Below are 25,321 nucleotides of genomic sequence, written 5' to 3'. Positions count from 1 at the left end.
TAGACTTTTAGAAACACATTCATATTCCTGTATAATTCTACAGACTTCAGGGCCTGCTACCGTCCATCGTAGCAAGGCTGATTCGTGTTCTGTGATTTCAATTATCCCTCCATCTCCTTTCATAATAGTATTATTCTGTTTATGGGCTTGGTCAATAGCAATCGCAGAATATTCTCTGTTAGTCTTCTGAACCACAAACTTCCCTTTCATGAACTGCTCATAAACATCAGGAAATTTATCTTTCAATGACAACATGTCAAGTAGGTGTATGGTCAGCCACCTTGAGTAGTAAGTTCTGTCACCACTAAAGAATTTTGGAAGGAGGATTGCCAGAGCCTCCTTGTATCCTGGACAATTTCTTTCCCGGAGAGTGCCCACAAAACCCAGCAATGAGAGTTCCAGATTGAATGCAGTGTACCAGTAGTTGAACATTGGAAAATCATCCGCTTTCCTGGAGCACCATTCTTTGAATTCCACCTCATTGTAAATCCAGCCTGGTGTCTCCACTTCTTTCGCAGAACGCATCAATGCATACAAACTACACGCTGTGAATTGGTGGATACGTCTAGTATTTGCTACATTGGATGCAGAAATGAAAGATTCTGCTGTACCTGATGATGCTACCTTGGCTTCTTCAAGAGCAGTTGTCCAGCCACTACCTTTCAGAAATGTACCTAATAGTTTTAATGCAGCCATTTCAATGTGAAGACCACCCATGGTGATGACCAAGTTGCCGTATTCATCAGGCCAATACCATTGCACTTGTTTAGATAGTGCAAAAAAGAGGTTGGTCAGCTGTAATGACTGGTGTTTGAGACGGATTAAGATTAGTTTGCTGGACTTGATCCATAACATGCTTTATTGTAGACACACTGTCTGCTTTATCTCTCAAAAGTGGTGAAATGCACAAAAAGCTGACGTCGAATTTGTGATTTTTTATCTGTGAGGCATTGAATGCGGACCACGTTGCTTGCACCTTGTCATCATATTCTTCAGTGAGAAGTACGTGGTCTAGCCAGTTGAACTGTCTGTCAATCAGGAATAGAGATGGGCTAGGTATTTTCTGTATGTCATACGCAGGTGGAAGTGGCTGTTCAGCAAAAAATGCAGGTTTGGCAACCGTGTACGAGTCAGGCAAATCTGGTATCTTCTTTACACTTCGGAAAACTTCCAGTTTGTTCTGTGGTATTCCACCAATCTGGCTTTGAAAATGTGAAATGCTTGTTCCGTGGAATGAGCTTGTTGCTGTTGTCGCCGAAGGATTATGGTCAATGTTGTCAACTGCCGACACAGTAAAAGTATCAAACTTAAGCTTTGGAGGGCAAACAACACTTATCTTTACAAATCTGTTGACTGTTGCTTCTCCGAGTTGGGTTGAGATCTCTAAACGTCTGTCATAGCTGATACTGAGTTCATTCTTAAAGAGTGTATCAATAAGTTATCTCTTTCGTGTTTTAGAATACACTGACAATCCGAGGAAAACAGGAAAGGCAGGCTCTCTGTTCTTTGTATGTCTGTGGCACATTCCATCTGCATTGTAAGTTGAAAAACAGTTGAATTGTATGAGCTGTACTATTGCAACATCGGCTTTTGAAGTCCCATTTTCCATATGTGACTTGATGCCTGCTCCATGTGAAATACTGGATACAAATTGTGCAACCTCAGGCGGTAGCCGCGGTACACATGATTCCATGTACTCAGCATCAAAATTTCCATTAAAGCTGGAATTACAGTCTAACATTGATCTACGCAATATCAGATTATATATTTTACTACAATCAGATTTTACTACAAATACCACCTCTGTTTGCTCGAAAAATTTACTCTGGTGACTTTCGAGTTGGACCCCTACTTCTGTCTCTTTTTAAATACACTGAATTTGAGGGTAAACAGTAACGAGGGATTTAGCTGAGGCTATCATTTTTTAAGTAACATATGACCACCCTTTTTTCGCTAAAAACACTAAAAAACGTTTTTTTCCCCGTTTTTGTGAAGATTTTTAATTAGAGGTACAATCTGAAATCATAAACACTGGCTAAAAATGTCACAAAAAACATTTTCAAGATAGTAAGAGATGAAAAACACCTAAATTGCTCTCATAAAACAACTTTCCTACGTCGGTCCAAGACCGGAATGGCTGCCATTTTGAATTTTGACGTCACGGGCCGCCGCTTTGAATTTTCGTTTGGTTAAACTTTTGAAATCTACATGGTCTAAGGTACATATGTGCCAATTTTCATGCTTGTGTCACCAAATGAAGTATTTTACGAGAAATCTAAAGTTATCTGCTTAATCTATCTGCACTGTCTAAGTATCAAAGGATCGGTCAACAGTCTGAATATTTTAATAGAAATCGATTTCATGAGAGGCCGCAGCCCTCACATCGTCAGTCTAGAATGAAACAAGTTACGGTTCGTGCAAAGAAAACAAAAATATACGCACTATGACGTAATAAGAATAAAACAAAGGCGTGAATGCCACGGGAATGTGCATAGTAGTGGAGTCAACACTAGGTCAAAAGTGAATAAATAATTGGTAGAAAATAGACAAATTATTTCACTGCAGGTAAAATCATGGATTGAATGTTAATGGTGGCTTTGATCTTGTGAAGCCATTTGTCTTCACAAGCGTCAAGGCGGTCTAAACTAGGTTGTTCAAGAAAAGTAACACTGAAACAGTTGGACAGAAGCGGTTTATTGCTCAGATCATGGAAATTGGCGAAATGCTTAAGTAAAGCTGCACTGTCATTATTTTTAGAGAGGTCAAATTTATTCCAGATATTACGGTGGCCTGTCCAACGAACGGAAAATTTATTCACAGTTTGGCCGACGTACTGTTCTTTACATACGTTACAGGTTGCTACGTAAATACCATAGTTACTACAATCTAATTGTTGCTTGAGTTTAAAAACTTTATGGGGGGTGTTCAAAACATTAGTGTGTTGGATCATAGAAATGTTATGTGTGCCGAAATTCCCACAAAGGGCGCAGTGTCGGCAGGGTCTAGAAGACCCGCATAGTTCCGACTGTACTGTATCCTTCGACAACTTTTTATAATTGGTCAGCTGATTTCCAATGGTTTTAGGTCTGGTATACGTAACCATGGCATTCGGTTTTAATTGTTTTTCTTTTTCTGTAAGCTTCAACAATTTGGGGAATGCTGTAGCTAATGCAATGCGGTATATCTGCTTAACTAATAATAATCATACAAAAGATGGTTGTGGTTGTCTATTTTCAAGCTCTACCAGTGCATGATTAATTATCTAGCACACTCCCCAAGCTCTTAAAAGGTGTATTTTTATGAGCAATCTTTATGAGCATGTGGTAGACTTGAGGAAGCATTAGAGGATGAAATAGTGTGTCTGTTTGCCACTTGGACAGCCAGAGCAATTATAATTCAATATGTATACATTATACAAGTAATTTATTATTATCTGTATAAACAAGCTATGTATACATTCGTTTTTGTTTTGTTAAAGGACTAGCATGAACAATAACTTGCATTTCATATTACAAAGCTTCCTTAAATCAAAAAAAGAATTGGTATTACCAATTTGGTACCATTGGACCAGCACCCGCTAAATTCCATATACAGTAGGTAAGCAGCCCTATGTTTCATAACCATACAGAAAATGAGATAAAACATCAACATTGTCATGAAATAAAAGTGTCTTTCAACATCATATAAATATATACCCAAATTGTATTAACCACTTCCCATCGGCATTCGCGCGCGTTAGGGTGGCCAAAAAAAATTGAAATTTTTTATTTTTGTTTGCACACCCTCTCATTTGAGGAGGATTCATGAAAAAATGACAGTGTGAAAATTTGAAGTGAATCCGACAAGAGGAAGTGCTCTCCTACCGACCTCAAAGTTTGGTTTTATTGGCATAATCCGTCAAAATTCCTTGAATATGTGACGTAATTCTTTTTTGATTTATCTACATTGCAGTTGCAGCATTTTTGTTTTAACCATTGTTTTACTCTGAATTTATGATACAATAAGTGTTTCCACATGCAGAAAAACATAAATAATGCACAAAATAGATCACATTAACAAGCGTTTGGTATGAAATTAAATGCACTAAACTTTAGCGAAAACCGCATAAAAGTACGTTCACTAGTCACGATCGCAACGCTTTAGGTGACAACACATTGCCCAGAAATTGCAAGAGAAATGTTTGTAAAGAGTCAAGCCATTGGTTGACTTTATTGCACTTGTTGGAAGCAGCTTTCTGTGGTGTTCAACCACTTGATAGAGAAGCTGGCGCTGTTATTCATTTTTTGTAAGAACTTCATTGAAGTCAGTAGCTAATTTGACTGCCCAGTGCCCGCTCTGCACAATAGGCTTTGAGATGACGCCAAACTTTGCAGGCTTCTTTATAATCATCACAATCACGCCATGTGTCGACAGAAGCAGTGACTCGAAAAGGTTAAGGGAATGCTGTGTTACAAACTGTGCCAAAGAGAGACGTTGAAACTTGACAATTTTGTTTGGGGCAACACGATGATCGACGAACATCTTCGGGAAATGGGTCTTTCTTAAGAGCATTAACGATTGCTTTCTTTTCATCATCTGTGTTATTATCATTGAATAAAGGTAGTGCAGCAAGATCCTTACTGATGTACCACAAGCGCAACCTCAACTTTTTTCTGCCACTTGAGAAATTGCATTGTCAAACTCTTTATAATCCTCTGTGAGCTGTAACATTGCTAGGTCATTTGTAGGGGCAGATATTGATGAAGGTGCTGCAAACCAAAAAGTGGCATAGATGGTAGTAGTTAATATTACTTCATCTGCAACTGTACTGCACGCAAGTGGCAGTGTAATCTTATTGATCTTCATCTCGTAGTAGAGACGGCGAAGAACCACACCCCATACAGGCAGCTGACATGGCCCCTCAAGACAGTCAACAAATGGACACCCACTCTCTAGTGTTGACTCTCTTGAGGGGCCATGTCAGCTGCCTGTATGGGGTGTGGTTTTTCACCACCTCTACTACGAGATGAAGATCAATAAGGTTACACTGCCACTTGCTTGCAGTGCAGTTCTTGTGGGTGAAAGCTAATATCGCTACCACTGCAAGAACTCACGTTGTTACCAAACTAAAACATATCCATCAAGAGCATATAGGAAAATCAAAGCACAAAGGGAGGCGAAATTCAGCTTCCTAGCTGACCTCAGAAGCTGACTTCACCCAGAGCTTAAGTGCATTATTTGATATTGCATATGCTAACTGGGAATGCCGCACAACAATACCAGAAGACTGCCAGTTTTTGATAGACCAATGTGGTGCATGACAGATACTGATGACAACAGAGGACCCAATGCATTGCAAAGCTGCTGCAAAGTATAAAAAGCGCAAAGATGATGAACAGAGACGCAACAGAAATCGCATTGATCCAGTACCATCAAGTGCTGCTTCTTTCTCATCTGAAAATGATCAGCAGATGATGAACATTCTTCCAGTGACCCACTATTTGCACCACAAATCCAAATAACAGCAAAACAAAAAAAAACTCAGTAGGAGCAGCCATTACCAAAACACTGCATTATTGATAATCCACTGTTTAATGCAGCACTGAACAGAACTATAACATCAAGTCGTCAAGCAATGATGATCATCACTCCTGATCTTGCTGCAGCTGGAATTGATATAAATGAATTGACAATGTCACATTCCTCTGTCATGAATGCTCAAAACACCTCACGTGAAAGCCTGGCAGCTGCAGTGCGGAAAAAGTTTAAACCAACAGTTCCACTTGTTGCTCATTTTCATGGTACCATTTGACTAATGCCACTGGCACAAAGCGCGACTCTTTGGCCATTGTAGTTTCTGGTATGCATGTTGAAATACTGCTTGGCATTCCAAAGCTGCCTATTGGAACGGGATCACTAATGGGCCAAAAAGTAGTGGAATTCATACACGAGTTGTAGCAGAGCATTTAGCTGCACTTTGTTTTGACACAACATCAAGCAATATGAGAATCCACACTGGAGCTATCACTGTCGTGCAGCAGGCATTTAATTGAAGGCTGCTACTTCTTGCATGCCGTCGTCTCAAAGCCGTCAATGATTGTGCAGAGCGGGCACTGGGCAGTCAAATTAGCTACTCACTTCAATGAAGTCCTTACGGAAAATAAACAGCAGCGCCAGCTCCTCTGTCAGGTGGTCGAGCACCACAGAAAGCTGCTTCCAACAAGTGCAAGTAAAAGCCAACATGCCAACAGCTCCATTAAATAAAATCAATGGCTTGACTTTTTACAAACGTTTCGTTTGCTTTTTCTGGGCAATGTGTTGTCACCTGAAGCATTGCGATCGTGACTGGTGAACGTACTTTTATGCGGTTTTCGCTAAAGTTTAGTGCATTTAATTTCATACCAAACGCTTGTTAATGTGATCTATTTTGTGCATTATTTATGTTTTTCTGCATGTGGAAACACTTATTGTATCATAAATTCAGAGTAAAACAATGGTTAAAACAAAAATGCTGCAACTGCAATGTATATAAGTCAAAAAAGAATTACGTCACATATTCAAGGAATTTTGACGAATTATGCCAATAAAACCAAACTTTGAGGTCGGTGGGAGAGCACTTCCTCTTGTCGGATTCACTTCAAATTTTCACAGTGTGATTTTTTCATGAATCCTCTTCAAATGAGAGGGTGTGCAAACAAAAATAAAAAATTTCAATTTTTTTTGGCCACCCTAGCGCGCGTGATCGTGACGCGGTAAACGGCATTTTTTTCTTTATTTTCTCGCGTTTCTGCATTTTGACTGTCTTGTACAAGAAGTAGTGTCTTGTATAAAAGCAAACCTTGTCAGTGATTGACATTTAATTTTGCATCAAAATAAAAAAAAAACTTTGTAAAATGAATGCAGCAGTGGTGTCTGGTATAAAAGCAAACATTTTCAGTGATTGACATTTGATTTTACATCGAAATAAACGAACACTTTCAAAAATAAAAACAGCAGTGTTGTCTTGTATAAAGGCGAACATTGACAGTGATTGACATTTGATTTTACATCGAAATAAACGAACACTTGGAAAAATAAAAGCCAAAAATGTCCGTCTTCAACTCTGAGGCGGTCAGGGGTGGGAAAAGATCTTTTTCGGCCAGGGTTTAGGTGCTCTGGAATTTCTGCTGATTCCAACATCTCAAGGGCTAGCATGACTTTGAAGTTTGGCAAAGTCAATCGTCCGTGCTCTTGATGGAGCATTTTGAATAGCAGAAATGAATTCACCAATGCTATGTCCACTACATAAAAAAACAACTTTTTGTACCACCTTGTGTGCTTTCTTACAGAGCGGCAGGTTGCTGAAAGCTGATCTGAACGATCAACTCCCCCCTTCCTTTGATTGTACGAAATCACACAAGTGGGTTTTTTGATGGGATTTCCATTGAGGTTGGTTTTACTTGTTGGACATAGTTCTGATGAATGCCATGTAGAGCATCTTTACGTCCTTCCACACCTAGGGCCGGATTTAGCTGATGGGGGGCCCGGAGCACTTTTAGATCGGCGGGCCCCATACAAAATTTTTTTTTGCACCAACGCAGCGAAAAACCACCTCTACCTCTGCAGTAGCATTAATCTAGCACTGCACAGCATTTTGCACAAACTTCAAAGACTGAAAGGAAAACAAGAACAACACAAAACCACATTTTTTCCTCGTCGAAGAGCCCTTCAAAAGAGGGGCCCGGGGCACCTGTACCCTCTGCCCCCCCTAAATCCGCACCTGTCCACACCATTGCCATCACACCATTTGCTGTCTTGAACATGTGCAGGTGCCATCCAGGTGCAGGTGCCCCGGGCTCCCCTTTTAAAAGGCCCCCAGACGTGAAAAAATGTGATTTTGTGGTATATTTTTTTCTTTCAGCCTTTGAAGTTTCTGCAAAATGCTGTGTAGTGCAGTGCAGTGCTGGATTAATGCTACTGTAGACGTAGAGATAGTTTTTAATATTTTTTGCAAGGGGGGGCCCCCCCGATCTAAAAGTGCCCCGGGCCCTCTATCAGACTAAACCCGCCCCTGTGGAAAAATACTTTGGTTTACAACAAAAGATTTGCGTTGCCACCTCTACAGCTAACCAAACCACTGGAATACCTTCAAGTCGCTCATGCGAACAGCAAATCTGCTGAGTCTGCTGAAACAGTAGGCTACAGTAGCTCAGAAAGCTTACGTCACAGGCAAATTTCTCACAAACAAAATTCCGCTATAACATTGATTTATTACAGCTGAATCATTGCCTCAAGATAACAGAACCATTAGGTGATTCCCCTTTCAACTGCTAGCAAAGGACGGCAAAAACAGACTACCGCTGTCAAACCAAGAAAAATCTGTCGGCAGTTGCCGACGTCCGATGAATTGGCACGGAAAAAACTGTCGGCTGTAGCCGACCGCCGAGCGGAAGTGGTTAAAATAGATACTTTCTTATGGCATGAGATTTTGTTACTAACCGGACATATTGTGACTAACGGGACAGCGTGATTAACGGGACAAAACGTTTTTTTACTAAAATATAGATACACAGTTAATTTTCTTTAAATTGTAAAAGATGTCTGTACAGTACTGTTGGAGTCTTTAATTAACCTGGAGTATGGCATTTGAGGGATTAGACAATTTGGTAAGAAAAAATGTTTTGTGAAAATATGTGACCAACGAGACATTGTCCTCCGGTCTGCTTTAAATTGTCAAAAACAAACCATAAAACTATTTTTACATAACTTCACATAATGTTAATCTTTAGAAAAACAGTAATTTTGTTCAGAAAACTAATCGGATCACAAATATATGTTGTTCTATGCCAATTGAGGGTTATTTGAAATTTTACTTAAAATATAAACTTTTTTTGTTTCTTCAAGGTACCTCAGTAGATGCACCAAAAACACATATTTTCCAAGGTTAAAACTTGTAAAAACTTTTTTCATGGAAGTTCAAGGTGTCCATTACAAGTTAAAACCTTTCAGTGTTCTATTTTTTTATTTTATTACTGGTTTATTATTTTATATTTATTATTACCACTGGAGTACATTTAACGTGGAATTGCCCTACAGTCAAATCGCCTGTAGTAACAATTATTGTGAGATCAGCTGATTGCTAGTCTCTAGTGACGCAGACTGTACAGTCGCATACTTCGCTGCTCAAGCCCAATCTCGTTTTGAAAGCTCTGACAAAAGCACGTGCGCAATGGTGGTCAGACTGCAATGGGGCAAAATTTTATGGAAAATCGTTTTATGGTAGCATGTTAAACAGAAAGAACGTGGAAAATCGCCAAGTCAGGTTTTTTCTTTAGTATCCCTTTAACTTGTTAACCTAGGGATTGGAATTTTCTAATAGTTGAGGTTTCGAATATATTCTAAGTTTGCATACATACGGCGACGCAGGATACATGTCAATTTTATGTGAGCAAATATTTTAATTCAATACAGACGAAATCGGTTAATAGTATACCGCTTAAACATATCAATCGTTTATTTGAATCAAAACCTGAAATCCCAAACCAAATCCAATCTAATGTTAAGTAAAAACATCGGTTAAGCGTATACCACTTAAAAGTCGTATAAAAGCATCAGGATTTGCTTCACGTTTGCATACTTCATTTATTTAATCGTATAATTGTACCCGTTAGCGAAAAGACAATGTCTCTTTTTTGCTTCGCATAATTGTCTGCAATGTTCAAACGCGAAATGAAGCAAAGGTGAGACAGACGCAAGCGATCAAAACAAAGACAAGTGTCTGTAATCCCAGGCCATAATCTTATGTGTTAGACAGCGCACTGCAAACAACCAATTTTCGCACAGCTGGGCTTCATTAAAACAGAAGAGCAGAAAAAAGGATTAATCACACTTCCCAATAATGAAATGCTTTTGATGTCATTCGTTGGCGACTGGCCTTCCAAGGAATGGACGCCGACAAGTTATTTCAGCTTGAGAGGGAAGCATGTCCAAAAGTTTAAACCAGAAAACTTTGGAGAATTTTTTTAAAATTGCTGAATAAAAGTAGCCTACTGTTGTGAAATGCAGTGCGTAATTTCATTTGTGCGGTTTCGTTCAGTTGAAGAACATTGCAAATTAATTATTTTACCAGACAGCGCAAAAGACTTTAAAAAAAACCTACGTGATTTCAAAACAAACAATAAATGTGAGCCGTGTTTTTCTACCATACCTCTATTTTTGTAGGCCACATTCCTTTTTCAAAACCACACAACTGTTAGGCTAAAAATAGCACGCTTGAATCAAAAACTTCAACGGTCAAAGTTTGCGTTGTGACGTCACAGAGATCGATGAGATGAAAACAAGTCCAATTTGATCGTACAAGCTCTTCCCAGTCAGAAAAGCTGGTCTTTTTTAAATTGATTCAACATCTGCAGACGATAAATCAATGTAAAAAGAACCAGTTTAGCTGGCTGGAACATAGGCATAGTGTTATGTAACAGAAAACTAGTAAACTCTTTAAAGTTTAACCAGAAATGTAAACAGTTGTAGGAAGTAGCAGTTGTAATGTGTGTTGCAGCCTAGACACCACAGACGTCTGCTCAACAATAACGTCGTTCACGACCAAGGCTGCGATTTTTTCTTTCTTGTCGAAAAACCAAAAAGTCTGCGTTTGTTTGTCGAATAGTAATATGACGTCACAATAGTCAGATTATAAGCGTTTGGCCGCGAATTACCGCACAAGTTGTGTGGTATCAGAGTCACAAACTTAAGTTTTTAATCGCACGCTGGTTGAGCTGTTGTAAACACGAAACTGAGGATCGCAAAAGAAAAAATCCCTTAGACTGTACCCCTAGCATAACCTACTGCGAGAATTTTTCCTTTAGCATCTCTTCAGTCTCGTTTAGTACGTAAATGGTTAGGCACGTACCAGCACGCAAACACAGTTAGGAGCTAAATGTGCAAGTTACGAAGAAACACAGCGAAGATATAATACCGTAGAGAAAAATGAACTGCAGATAAAAGAAAACGAAACAATACTACAATAATACGAAACAACGGCGCAAGCCTCAAAGCAGCCGTCGGCCATCGCTGCTAAGTAGTGCTTGAATGACCGCCAGTGCTACCTTTGTTTGTTTGTTATCTTTATCCTGCATTGCGAGAAAGCGGACTTGAGCGGTATGCATCGGTATACGCCTGACCCACGCTGCAGCCGACGGCAATGTCTGTTTCCGGTCGTCTACTCTACTTATGACTTATGTTTGGTACTACCCATTACTAGAAATCGATCACTGGGTAGAGGCAATTATCGTAAAGTTTCTTGCCCAGAGAAACAACAGCAAGTGCGGGAGGCTGGAGTCGAACATGCAGGCTTTCGACTGCGAGCCTACCGCGCTAACCACTCGGCCACTGCTGCCGCCGGCCACTGCTACCTCCTCAGTCGGCCAACTTGGCCGCCGATTTCTTCTAGCTAATTATTTAACTTTGCAATAGAATAATCGTGGATTAACTGTCAAAAATATCTAGTATCAAAGAGTGACGTAAAATTAGGTCAGAGCGTCATAATCACCACTATTGTATTCAGCGATATCTAGAGAAGGGGATATGAAGGCTCGCAGCGATTGCCTTATTCTCATGACACTACCAGGGCGGTAGTTTGTAGTGCTTTAAACATGTGGTTCTTTTTAAAATCGTAGAAAGTTTTGTAGTGCAGCTGGTACAATGAGCTACAGAGGACAGTTAGCAAATGTTACGTAGAGCATAGTTAAAGAATACTTGTTTACAAACACAGTTGAAAAGTTACCAGTAAGCTGTTTTTTTTTAACAAAGCCTTTGCAGCAGGCTGGATGTAACGGAAGTATATGGGTAGTTGAATTAACAAGCAACCATGAGCATGCTGTGAATATCCAGGCCTGATTCTAATAGCGCAATTCAAGTTATCATAACAAGATTTATTAAACTACTATCGGTGCCAATTGTCATTTTACGATAAACGCAGATTAATTACGATAAACAAAAGCCCTTCTATTGTCAGGCGTAATAAAAGCCTTCGTATCCCCTAGTTTAGATATCCCTGATTGTATTGTGCGGAAATATTTGCTATTGTATAGAAAATATCCAGCTGCGACTGTAATTCCCGGCGTTTACTTTAACAAAGTGTTTATCTGAAGTGCTAATTTTCATCGGCTGGCAATATTGTCGTTTTTATGTAGATTCAGTGTTGTCGGACATAGAATCGTTGAGGAGAACTGTTTCTGCTGTGTGTTAGTGACTTCACACCCTAAATGGTGGCATCATAACGGTATAAATGCCATGATCAGGTTTTATGAAAGGCGGTATGCAGTTGAAATAATTTAGTGTCATTAGATAGTCCGGCCGGCAATACCGGATTACAATTTCGATAATTTATTGCGTGGTACAACGATTTTATAGCAGGACGTCGTTCAGACTTCAACAACGCTAAGTGATCATTTTAGCATTGTAGCAAGTTTAATTCTATTTACTTGTGCTATTGTTATTTGTATTTTGGCCTCCAAGCACACAGATTTGGCCGCCGAGAAGAAGCTCCCTGTAGGTCACGATTAGGGTGGATCAAAAAAAACGAATTTTTAGGTTCAGCTTAGTGCATCTGCCAAAAGATGCAGTTTGGGCTATCTTTTACATTGGTACTTGAAAAAACATTTTTTGACCCCGTTTGACCCCTATCCAAGAGCTCTCTAGTGACCGCCGAGGCAAAATTCCTTAAATTTGCTATAATTTTTTTTCTAGTGGGTGCAGGCTTGTGGTTTTGGTGTCTAACCCCACTAAATCAAGTCTTGGGAAGTCATTTCTGCAGTCTAAATTCATCTATGGGCTAGCAAAATGACATCAGAGCCTTTATTCAGCAAAAATGCTTGAAAAAGTTGGAAATTTAGTGTGTTTTTTTAAAAAGGGCAAAGAAAAACAAATTCATAAATAATGCTTCCAAAGGTATAGCTATTTATACACTGAAGCAAACATATAAAAGCAAACAATTATCGTATGAAGTTAATTGCAAAAATGCTGCCTTTAATTTGTGCATTCAATTATCCATAGCATTACAGTAATGGACACAAAATGCATGACAACGGGTTCAGGCGAAGTCAGTAGCCGTATATGTTAGTGTTTTGTTGAGGAGCTTATATCAAATCCTGCAGACATATCTTTCTTAAAAGGAATGATGACAGACAGGACAGCCACAATAGCCGGATTTGACTCTATTTCATTCGAACGAGTCAGAAGAAAAGAAAGTAGGCTTTTTACCGTAGTGCAGAAAAACGACAACAGTACTCTAAAAAAGAAACGCAAAAACTGCTTCTACTGTAGCTCTTAAGATAAGGAACTTCTCTGGTCAGGTTGTTTATATCACATCGGTGAAATCGTTGTGTCACATATCTTTGAAGATTTAAAGCTAGAGGTTTCAAAATAACCAGAAAGGAGCATCTTCATGAGACTCCGCAAGAACTGGGATCCTATTCCACAGTGGCCAACTGTTAAGTACACTGGATATCAACAGCTTTTTAATAACAACACATGATATCATTCAGAACCTCAAAGATGACGTTGCTCAACTTGCAAGTGCAAAATACGCAAATACAAGTTCATTTGAGGCAACTATAAATAACTTATGAACTTGTGCATTGCTTATATCAGTCCTGGTCTACAAAATGTGAAATTCTACCGTTCTGGGGCCACACACAAGGCCAGATGGATGGCCAAATTGATTCATTCCTATCAATTGGTGCTACTGGAAAATCAAATAGCTAAGTTACCTAAGGGAACTATCACATCAGTTTCACAAGTGGCTAAACTGAAAGATCTCATGAATTTTATTTCACTCGTCTACTGTATATATTGGTTTCGTTGTAGTGTTGCTGTAGATGCTCTTTGGAACTGTTTGACTATGTACAAGAACATTCTCAGATATGGAGCAGTGCATAAGTTGATATCAGATGCTGCTGAACGTAGCTTCAAACGTCAATTTTGGTACCTCTCTGCTGAGATGGTACCACTGGACTGGCACTGCTCAGCTCTGAAGTTCAGGAAGAGGAAAACATCAGATGGCTGATGAACTTATACATGTAAAACCTAGAGATCCTGTTTTTACACCAGCAGATCGGTTTGGCATTGGCTAGCTACAGGAAACCACGTTTTCCATCAGAAATCAATCTGGAATCAAAACTGACAGATTTTATCACAAAGGACTCTCGGTTCTTTTTCTCTGTTTTAGAGATAAATGATGATTTTCTTCCTTTATCAGTAGAGAAATGGTCTGAATCAGAGTCGTACCAGAAAGCTGTTTACAATGTGGCTGAACATGGAGTTAAACTGAGCACCGATTATTATCTACATAGTGCCAGAAACGAGGAACACTATCAAAACACTTTACAAATAGCCTAGTGGAAGCTAACTGAAAAGACACACCTAATTTGAGAAAGAGAAAAAACTAATATCCTCTTGCACAGATTAGACTAGTCGATCACATTGCCTTCTGTGACAAAATGTGTTAGGGTTATTGTATACATACAGATTCAATACCAGGCTTTCATGTAGCAAACTTACTAGCCTATTGGTAACTTTCTATGTGTATTTGATCTATTTCCAGTGCGAAGTTAGAATTTTAGACCACTTCCGCTCACTGGAGTTGTATTTTTAGCTATTCCAACGCGTAAAAAATGTGAATTCACAGACAACTCGTATAGACAAGCATATTCTTTTAATTCTCTGTACGATAGTTAGTGGAACAGGCAAAAGTTTTATGCATATTATTTTGTTGAAACATACAAATTCTGCTGAGAAGCGTGAAAATACTGGTAATTCAATATTTACATAATGGCAAACCTAAAATTTTGAATGGGATGGTGGCCCACATAAACGTGCCCCAATTCTACTGATTTTTGGACCAGCAAAGATTCTTGATTAGTGGAACAACCTCACAAATCTACAAGTCAACAGTACAAAAAAAGTAAAAAACAAGGGGGGTTGTGTGCACAGTTGCACACTACCCAGGATATGTTCAATGGGATGCTTATTCAGAAGCCAAATGCAAGTTTTGCCTCTATTAAACATCATATAAACTCGATTAAGTTAAGTGTGATTAGATATTTACAAACATTGAAATAAACAATATCTAAAGCTGTAATAAATGCAATAGTTAAGTTTACACTATCAAATAAATATATATGCAACATGCAGCTGCACTAACATATGCTTCTGTAGTCTATTGAACCTCATATCACCTCAACCACCTTGTTGTACTAGAGGCCAGTTTGCACACAAATGGTCACATCCTAGTGTGTTTTACCTAGGTTACACTTTTTTTAGTAATTCATCCATAAAACTGCCCGAAATATCTAAAAATGCTGGTTTCTTTCCCATAAAATGCCTTTTTTAGAGCAAAAATGTCATTATGCAATTTTGGCTGCCCATGCATCATTTTAGACTGCAGAAGTGACTTCCTAAGACTTGATTTAGTGGGGTTAGACACCAAAATCATTAGCCTACACCCACTAGAAAAAAAATTATAGCCAATTTAAGGAATTTTGGCTCGGCGGCCACTAGAGCGCTCTTGGATAGGGGTCAAACGGGGTCAAAAAATGTTTTTTCAAGTACCAATGTAAAAGATAGCCCAAACTGCATCTTTTGGCAGATGCACTAAGCTAAACTCAAAAATTCGTTTTTTTTGATCCACCCTAGTCACGATGCCTGCCGGAAAAGAAGACGAGTTTTAAGACCTGCAGCGAGTGCAGCGTAATGTTACAGCGTTTAAGGTGTGCCGAGATGGCAAACAAGCCCCTTCGTACAACATTGCAACTTCAGACACAGGTCTTTCGATTGTTGGTGGTACTTCAACATGAGAGGTCGTTTCAACTTCCTGATGAGCTTAATCATCTAGTGAAGCCGTGCTATCGCCAGGCCCTGACCTTATATTTGCAGGCATAGGCGCCTAGGGCGTGGGGGCCAGGCCCCCACGCATATTTCTGTGTGGGGGCAACTTTTTATGCTGCATTGATACATAAAACAATAGATGAACTAGCGATCGTCAGCAGGAAAACATTTTTAAATGCAAACCGCAACAGCTTTGCGATAAATAATCACTAGAGCGAGTAGCGATGCTACAATCCCACCCCAGACAAAAAAATCTGTCATTTTTACATTGATTTAACGTCTGCAGACGTTGAATCAATGTAAAAATAACTGATTTTGTGCCTGAGACATAGCAAAAATCTACCATTTTGCGTCGATTCAATGTCATCAAATGTTGAATGCACCCAAAAACAACATAATTTGCTAAGTTGACGCAGCGTGCGTTCAGCTTAATGCGCTTGCAAACAGACTCGATGTCGCTTACGAAAGTCGAGACCTCTGCAGAGAATTGTCGCGGCAGTGAATCGCTTGCTGTGAAAATGAACTTGAAGTCTCGGCCCGAGGTAACCACTAACCACGGCGAGCTATAAAAGAGGGCGCCATGCCACTAACCAACGTAACAAGGGCTGGTACAAACGCATTGCGCACACGCGGCATAATCAACACAACAACGGACTCGCGCAAACTGCATGGCGGCTGGCGCACACATGACCGTTGCCATAGAAACCCGATCAAAGGCAGGGAATATGCGCATTTTTTGTTTCATCTGCAACACGAAAACGGGCGTTATTACAACATATTGAAACTTGAAAGCAGGTCAGCAGCTGGTCAGCGATAAGTTGCGATATTGTAGTGAAAAGGGAGCAATGTCAAGTCGAAAACTTAATCAAACGTCTCTCCGTAACTATTTTTCAAGGGCTGTTTACGGATGTCAGAAACTTTTAAATTTATTCAAGGTGACGTGCTGTTGAATTGATGTAAACATGAATGATTTTACTTTCAACAAGTATATTTTCAAGCGTATCATCAAGTTAGTATTTTCATTCCATTTACAGTACACCTTTTAGTAAACCTTTTCGTCTTTTGTTTCATGCTAATAAATCTAGGTCGTTGCTAAACTTTATGCTGTGCTTAGCTTAAAGAGTCGCAGTCCATCAACCGCTAGCCAACGCAGACGCATAGCATGTGTTTTAGTCGAGTTTTGTTTATAATAATTAACGGTAGGTCCAACGTAGCAAAAACTCCGAGTGTGGCAATAAAAGCAATCCTAGTGTGACGACATACTGTAATTACGTCATCCATCTGCGTGACATTTCGCTGAATTTACGTTGCTGCTGATGAAACACGCTTTCGCCCCCCACGGCCAAAAAAATAGTTAGGCGCCTATGTTTGCAGGTAGTAGCTCATCGACCGAACCGCTTGTGCAAACTCACAAACGTTATCACTGTCTCGTCGAGAAAAGAATGTATTGATGCGTTGTTCCTTATGTATGTAGGGATTTGCTAACTCTACAGCCCCAGTGTAGGGTTCTGCCTAACTTAGTCCCCAGCGTAGGGTTTGGCTGTCTAATTGTCGTAAATTTTGTTAATAAAAATAAAAAGGATAATTTAAAAGAATATAGAGAGACTCTAAGTCTCTAATTAAAAAATGATAATTTAGGCTTCTGGCTGTCTAGACTAGGGGTATGACTTCCTACAAAAAACAAACGAATTAAATAGGATTAAACATTTTTTATTAATCAGTGTTAGAAATTTGCTATTTGGGAATTGAAAAATATCTCTAATCAATATAATTTATTGCGACCGGTGTCAGAAGAGCGACATTCCCCAGTCATGAATTTAACCTTCTTGTTCTAAAGTTCAGTCCGTTCTCTTTGCAAGTCTATTTTCGAATGTCTGTCTTTTTCAATTCCCCGCTTACTTCAAAATATACCGGTAGACCCTTTTCATCAATAATAGCTATCGTAAGAATCAAGGGAAAAGCTATACCGGTTTCATAGTTATGTCGCATTAGAAATACAGATGTGTTGAGCTAAATTCTGTGTGAGTGGCGTTTGTTAACAGGAAGCTTGACTTATGTTCTGTGAGAACGTTAGGTTTTGAATTTGCAGCATTGAAATGCATTTTGCAATAATGATAAATTTCGGTCAAATGATAAAATATAAATTTGTTAGTTAAAAACATGGTACATGTTACATGTACTTAAACGGGCTTATCTATAAAATTTTATTGTTGAAAAGTGAAAACGTTGTAGGCGCATTTTATCAAGCATGCTTTTGCTTACCACTATTAAATTGAACATGTTAAAAATTGAGAATGCTTTGCGACGTTAGGCTACGAAACGCTATGAGCCTGAAGTTTACCTGCTTTATTGTGTGCTTCTGCGATTATTGTCTCCTGTATCAATCACCTGCTTTAAGTTATATAATGGAAAGAAAATCTTAAATTTGTTTTCGTCATCATGCACTGGCTGCATGTTAAATCCATCATTGTTAAATCTTTCAAAGGATGGCATCTCGCCTGGTGCGAGACAAATTTCCTGCAGATGTCCAGACTTCCCAGCCAGCAAACTTGTTTATACATACATGTCATGCATTGTGATTCAACGTCTGCAGACGTTGAATCAATGTAAAAATGACGGGTTTTGCTAGCTGGGTTGTGTGTATTTGTGAATGTGCAAAATCGCCCATTACGTAATCACAGAAACTCTTTTAGTGTATTGAAGGAAGTCGAGTTGCAAGTTGGTTGCAACCGTGTTTATCTGTCTACTATTCTTTATTCATATTGCAAAACATTTCTGCAATCTTGGAACAACAAGTGCATAAGTCAGACATAAATACAAACTTGCAAACACGTTGACAACTAAAAGTAGCCTTCTTCGGTTATTTTATCTATAAAAGAAACTCGTGTCAAATAGCATGAAACGTGTGTGGCGAAATGTGTGATGGCAGGCGTTAGAACTTCGACCAAAGTATTTTCCCGCAGTGTTCAAAACGTTCTGGAATAGAACTCCTTTCCATAAATATAGTGGTTTTTTCATCTGTATTTCTGAACCGTGACGTGACAATTTATCGAACGACAGTTCATCGAACGACAGTTCATCGAACGACAGTTCATCGAAAGACAGTTCATCGAACGACAATTCATCGAACGACCATTCATCGAAACGACAGTTCATCGAAACGACTGTTCATCGAAAGACGAAGCACATATGCAATGGGGTTGTGGTTGTGGTTAGGGGTTGTGGTTAGTGGTTAGTGGTTAGGGTTAGGGTTAGGGGTTAAGGTTTAGGTTAGGGGTTAGGTTTTCGATTAACTGTCGATCGATAAATTGTCTTTCCCGTTTGATTAACTGTCGTTTTGATAAACTGTCGTTTGATTAATTGTCGTTCGATAAACTGTCGTTTTGATAAACTGTCGTTCGATAAACTGTCGTTCGATAAACTGTCGTTCGATAAACTGTTGTTCGGTAAACTGTCGTAGTACCTTTCTGAACATCTGGTCGGAAACTAGGCTGTTTTCTACATGTGAAAAACTTTCATACTTCTACACTAATCGGAGCAACTCTGTTCAAGTTTTACGTCAAAATGTCTGGCTTTGATCTCCGTAATTATTGATAAGGCAAGGTTGGTTACAAAATTAGATTAAAATACGAGTAGGCTATTACAGCAAGATGCATCAAAATTTGTTTAGTTTTGGTATTACAGTAAGAAAGAAAAGGCCCAGGGAAAATTCACTTTCGCTCACACGACACGCAAAAATAATTAAATAAAGTTAAAGAAAAAAGCCTAGTGAAACTTTGCACAGCAGAAAATAGTAGCGTTGCCGTTAGTGTAGAAGTTTTCCGACTTGTGCCCAGAGCATTGTGACGTAAGAAGTCACACGACCTCGTTCGGTGGAAGTTAATTAGTTATGCGGCGTATTGAGCAGCTACACGGCGTTTTGACTTTTCAAGCGCACGTCGTTGGTCTGATGAAAGCCTTTTAAAGTGACTTCGCTGAAATTTTAAAAAGCCTTCTAAACCGTAGCTATACTTCTCAAATGGCGAAGAATTTAATTATCAAGACAAAGTGATTAAACATGACAATCGACGTTAAAACTGGTTTCAGATTCAGCACCCCAAAATTACTCATAGAAATCAGTTTTCAAAGTTCATGGCGCAAAAATCGTGTAGACCAGTGTTATTCAAGTCAAGTAACAACTACACTAAACAAGGTGTAAAAAATATACCGTAGCTCAGGGCTTCCCAAATTTTTTTTTGCTCGCTACCCCTTTTAATCTCCTAAAATGTTTCGCAGCCCCTTACGATTAAAACGACGAACAGTGTGAAATATACATTTGTCATATTTATTGCAAAGCTTAGAATTTAGATGAAACGAAAACGAAAAGCTATTTACCGGCATCACAACGAAGCGTATGGGTAGCCTACTGGAAACAAAACAAAAACGCAAACACATTTATTCAGTGTGATGGGTGTGACTGCCGTCTGCTACGAAGCAAGTCCACCCGTGGCTCAATATTAGTTAAAGGTGGTCTCAAGACGGTTTCAATTTTGTTTAGCTTAGAATATTGAAGTGAGAACATTTCAGATAAATCATTTTGAAATTTTGGTTTTCAGATGTTCAACTTTTTGATGAACGCATCAATTTTAGATTTCAATGCAAAATATTGATGGTTTCTCCTAGGAAGGACAAATTAAATTCGTTTAGTTTTTCAAGCAAATCTGACATTTGACATAATTTCAAAATCTAGATGTTATTGAGAAAATGGTGGACCAAGAATGAATTTTATTCTGTTGGAAAAGTCACGATTTTAGTTTTCAACGTTAGTTGGCTAGCCATTTTAAAGCTTTGACTTTTGAAAGCCACCTCACTTCACGATGCAGTAAAAAGGGCTTTTAACTTAGATTGGGCGACTATTAATAAAGTTAATAACGGTCACAGCATTTTGCATAGAAGTGTTAATATTCAGTACCTTATGCAATTGGTATACTTTCTGCGACTCCTTTAGGGATTGCAACCCCCAGTTTGAAAAGCCCTGCCATAGCCTATATTTAAGCGGGTGATAAAAATTTTGGTTTGTACTGTGTAGTGTCTGACTATGCAAGTACAGCAAAGAACCCACTTAACAAGCTCTTTTGTTTGAAAAGGTATAGTCAAACAGGCAAATGCACGGAGGTTTAAAAACTTTATTCTAGATCATTTAATAAGTGGAAAATTTGTCTTGTCTTTGTTCAGTAATGTTCGTCTAATGCTGCTCTATGATCATGCAAAAAATCGCAAACCTGCGACTTGTGGTTTCGCGTCACGGTAATTATCGCTATTACTCGCGCAGACGCGCATTCTTGCACTTTTTATTAATGCGCGTTGGCCTAATGCGCGCACGCATTTTCAAATGCGCGGGCCATTATAAAACTAGTGAATTACGTCTTTAAACGACAGCGAATAAATCTGCCACTTATTGCCACACGCGTTTTAACTCTAGATCTGACATTTACTAGTTTTGCAAAAAAGTATGTTTCTTTAACACAGAAGTTTTATTACCGTTATCTCATTATGATTGGATTATTTCGTTGTAGGTACAAACAGTAAACAAAAATACAGCAGTAATAGTAAGAATACCCAGCAACGGGGATCTGCGAAGAGACCATGAGTCTTCGAGTCAAGCAGATACCCTTATTTCTAATAAAAATCTTTATTTGCGATAGCAGTTAATTAACCAAAAAGTACAGTACAATTGAGCAATAAACTTTACCAGCCACTAAAGACAATTATAATACATTGAAATCAAGAAATAACACTATGAATATTTCAAAAACAAAATGGAGTCAGAGTGTTAGTTGCTAAACTTCTACAAGAATATAAACAAAAATAGAAAATAACACAAAAGTAAATCAAAATTAGAAGTATTAGGAAAACTGCATTTTTCAAGAAACTGGGTTTTTTTTCGGTCATTGACCGATTTTTTAGCAAAATGTTCGATAAAAATATATAGTCAATTCGATGAAAATGTCCGAAAAAATAAATAGTTAATTCAGTCAAAATGTCAAAAAAAATATGTAGCCTATGCACGCCAATCGATTTCAGTCATTGCAAAGAAGCTTCTTGCTCCACTCGACTATTTTCTGTCAATCGGAAATACAAGACGTAGACTTAGTATTTGAACGTTGATCCAATGTTTTATTATATGTGATAACGCAAATACAGAAGTAACTCATTCTGACCTTTTAAAAAGAAAATCACATTCTTTTTAGTGTTTTCGCTTATTCAACTGAGCCATGTGATAAAGCCTTCGGTTGCATCATAAGAGAAGAAGTTCTTTTATTTTGCATCACCAGCATATGCGAAAAAAACAAAACAAAAAACAATGCAAGATTACAAAGTGAGCTAGGTTGTTTGCTGATGATGATAGGAGTGGCAGAAGGACCGAACTGGTCATCAAGTTTGCCACACCCGTGTGGTGTCATAGCTTATTTAACATGAAACTGTGTCGGAGTTGAACGCAAATATGTATTATATATATACAACATAAAAAACAATACACATGCGAAATTAAACAGTACAATATAAAAACAGGAATACAAGAAATGATGCAGAAATACAAAATGGCATATACATACAACACACAACACAGCACACTGGTAAGACAAAAGCGAATATACAGTAATTAGTGAGATACAGTGAGAATAAGTAGAAACAGTTTGATGGCACTATACCAATTACTTACACTCAGACATTAAATGCAGTTTTAATTTTTTAGAAAACATGCTAATTGTTTGAACTTTTCTTAGCTGTTTTGGTAATTTGTTCCAAGAAATTTAATTGAGCTTTGGCCAAGCTTTGTATGCATTCTTGGTTTAAAAAGCATACCTTTCTTAGCACCTCTGGTAGCCTATTATAGTTATGAGTTTCATTACTAGGACGAAAGTACTCAAACAAAATTGCTGGTAGATGTCCTTTATTGCTTTTATAAACAAACTTACATGCTTCTATTAAAAACATGTCTTCGATTTGTAGCAAGTTGCTTTTATTGAAAAGAGATTTGGTGGGAATTTTGTCCTTAATCTTGGTGAAGTTTAAACAGCGAATGATGCTATTGTGTATCAGATTTAAAGGATACAGTTCCGTTTTAGACGCACGACCCCAACAGATAATACCATACATTAGGTGGGAGTGAACTAGAGCATAGTAAACTGCTCTTAATGTCTGGGAATTACGTACTTTCTTAATCGATGTAGAGCACCACAGCAATCGATATAGAGCACCACACCACATAATGAATTACATAATTCCAACTCCTCAATCGAGGAGTAAGATACGCGCGCCGGTATTTAAAAGAGAATAGCGGAGAAAAAAGTAGGAACCGAGGTAAAGTTGTTTACCGCAGAAACCCCCGTCACCGCGCAATAACGAAATTCTGGAAAACCTTTTTGAATGCGCTGATTTTAATTGGGAATGAAAGCCAGAAAGTAGAAATTTTTTCATTTAGGTTAAAGTGAAACCACTCTACGTTGGACTAAAGTGCAAAGTAACTCTAACACGTTGCCTTGCAAAGCGGAAGATCAAAGTTCGCCAAACCGGTCGGAAAGTTGATTTTGCGCGAAAATTAGGTGGTTGAAATCAATGCTTGATTACTCTTAACTTGCAAGTGATATAGGTATTATTTTTTTTGTAGTCAGAGTGTAAAGATAGAGGTTTGATGTTATCGAATTGAATCGTCAGTTGATAGTTTTTTTTATGCTTTAAATTAATGGACGCGCATTATCGTAAAAACTGTCCGACCGCGCATTTGCCAGTTTGACTGTACACAATGTTTAAAGATGAAGATTTTCATTTAAACGATTAATAATTATGGAAAATGCGCAATTAAACACTGAAAATAATAACATAACTTGTGACCTAAAAAACACAATAAACATACAAAAGGGAATTTGAAAAGTTAAGATCCCATGTGGAAGTTGTGGCTTAGCCTACTCTTCAAAACTCCCACATTGTTTGACTGGAGCCGCCACTTCTCCTGATGAAGCGATTCACCAAAGTTAACAGCCTTTCGTCTGCATCTCTGTACTTCCTATGCTTTGTTGGCGGTGCATATCCACTATCCAGCAATCATTTGCTCGTATTCCAGATCGAGATTTTTGCACTTTGTTTAGTGTAGTTACTATTTGACTTATCTAAAAGTGAACTCAGTCATGTTCGAAAACTTGAATAATTTGGTGGATATCAAAACATTATACTGCAGTCAATGAAAGAAAGTCAGATTTTGTGTCTGCTTTCGGCAAGACCCTACGCGAAGCAATTTTTGCCCGAATGAAACCATCCCGTCGTTGATGGCCAGCAACACTTCTAAAGGCATTAGTGACTTCCCGAATGAGGCGATCCACAGCCTGAGTTTGGGCAGGAAAATGAGGGCATTCAAACTTTGTGTTTTTCAAACCCTTTAGTTCATCCATGGTCAAGTGTGAAGTAAGGATAGACTCAGTAAGCGTGGCATTGTCCCAATCAATTAAAGAGCACAGTGAGTTGGCATCAAAATTTAATTTTGGTCGGGTAAAAGTGCAGGCAGAAACATCACCAGAGTTACTGTCTTTGCAAATATTTTCTTACATGTTCACAGCAAAAGATCGCAGAGCAGGATACCGGGATACTGGATACCAGGGCGTTGTCACATTCAGATGTACCAGGTGCAGCTGGTTCGAAAGGAGAGTCATTTTCTTCATCAATTGCTGCAGAAAACTGCTGTTTTTTTCCAGTTCTCTTCCTCTATCACTTGTGACTTCTTTGCTGCAGCGAAATCATCTACTCACAGTTGTTTGAGGTTCTTGAAAAACAAGTTTTTTGTGTGAATGATAAATGTAAATAACACAAAATAATCCATGTAAATCAGTTCAGTTTGTTTTTATTTCTGACTGTCACAACGAAAAACAACATATGCCAAACATATTACTCTTTCGGACAAATGGCAGCAAAAATCAGTGATAGTCAAGAAAAATCTTCTCGACATAGCACGACTAGCTTTAGTGAAAGCACGAGCCCGCCTTTACAGACATAGAAATCAGAACATCTGAATTGAATCACTTTCCTACGAGGAAATGCTTTAGGAAAAGGAAAAATCCTTAACCCACCTACTATTTAGAGTTGGTTGCACTACATCTGCAATGGTGAAGTGGGGTTGTAGAATTGGCAGTAACCCAATTCTCTTTTTCATAATGGCTCCAATCAACAAATGTTGTTAGAAGAGCCAAGTCAATGACAACAACTGACCAACCCCAGTACACAACATGGGACCTGTGCCTGCATGACCCTGTTATCAAAGAATATTCTTATACAAGCCTGTGATCGAACAAAAGTTTGATACATTTCATAGAAAATTACTAGACAAAACCTTTTGAAAAGATATGTAAGAACTCACCTTTTTGTAAACTCTCTTTTGAAGCGTTTTTTTGATGTACTTTTGTCAAGAGGCCCAATTTGGTATAATGATGCTTCTACTCCACGATAACGT

General features: G+C 38.5%; 2 protein-coding genes across 4 annotated transcripts in view; one reads left to right on the top strand and one right to left on the bottom strand.

Annotated features, from left to right (window-relative positions):
- LOC145770852 (long-chain fatty acid transport protein 4-like) overlaps nt 1-25,321 on the top strand; it is a 106,744-nt gene that overhangs the window by 12,300 nt on the left and 69,123 nt on the right. The window lies entirely within an intron of this gene.
- Nucleotides 2,552-24,269, bottom strand: LOC145770110 (uncharacterized). Its single transcript, XM_082581695.1, has 2 exons — nt 24,107-24,269; nt 2,552-3,192 (listed from the first exon to the last, which is right to left on the bottom strand). Exons 1-2 carry the CDS (start codon nt 24,267-24,269, stop codon nt 2,552-2,554), a joined length of 804 nt encoding a protein of 267 aa, XP_082437821.1.

The sequence above is a fragment of the Aplidium turbinatum genome, chromosome 5, assembly GCF_918807975.1.
Source record: "Aplidium turbinatum chromosome 5, kaAplTurb1.1, whole genome shotgun sequence".
Classification (NCBI taxonomy): Eukaryota; Metazoa; Chordata; class Ascidiacea; order Aplousobranchia; family Polyclinidae; genus Aplidium; species Aplidium turbinatum.
The sequence above is the reverse complement of the archived record's forward strand: the minus strand, read 5'-3'. Positions and strand labels throughout refer to the sequence as shown.

Excerpts from the sequence above, each read along its gene's own strand:
- LOC145770110 (XM_082581695.1), bottom strand. The coding sequence starts at position 24,269 with ATGGATGAACTAAAGGGTTTGAAAAACACAAAGTTTGAATGCCCTCAT. Across the intron at positions 3,193-24,106 it reads TCGGGCAAAAATTGCTTCGC|TTAAGCAGATATACCGCATT; the intron begins GTAGGGTCTTGC and ends GATTATTATTAG.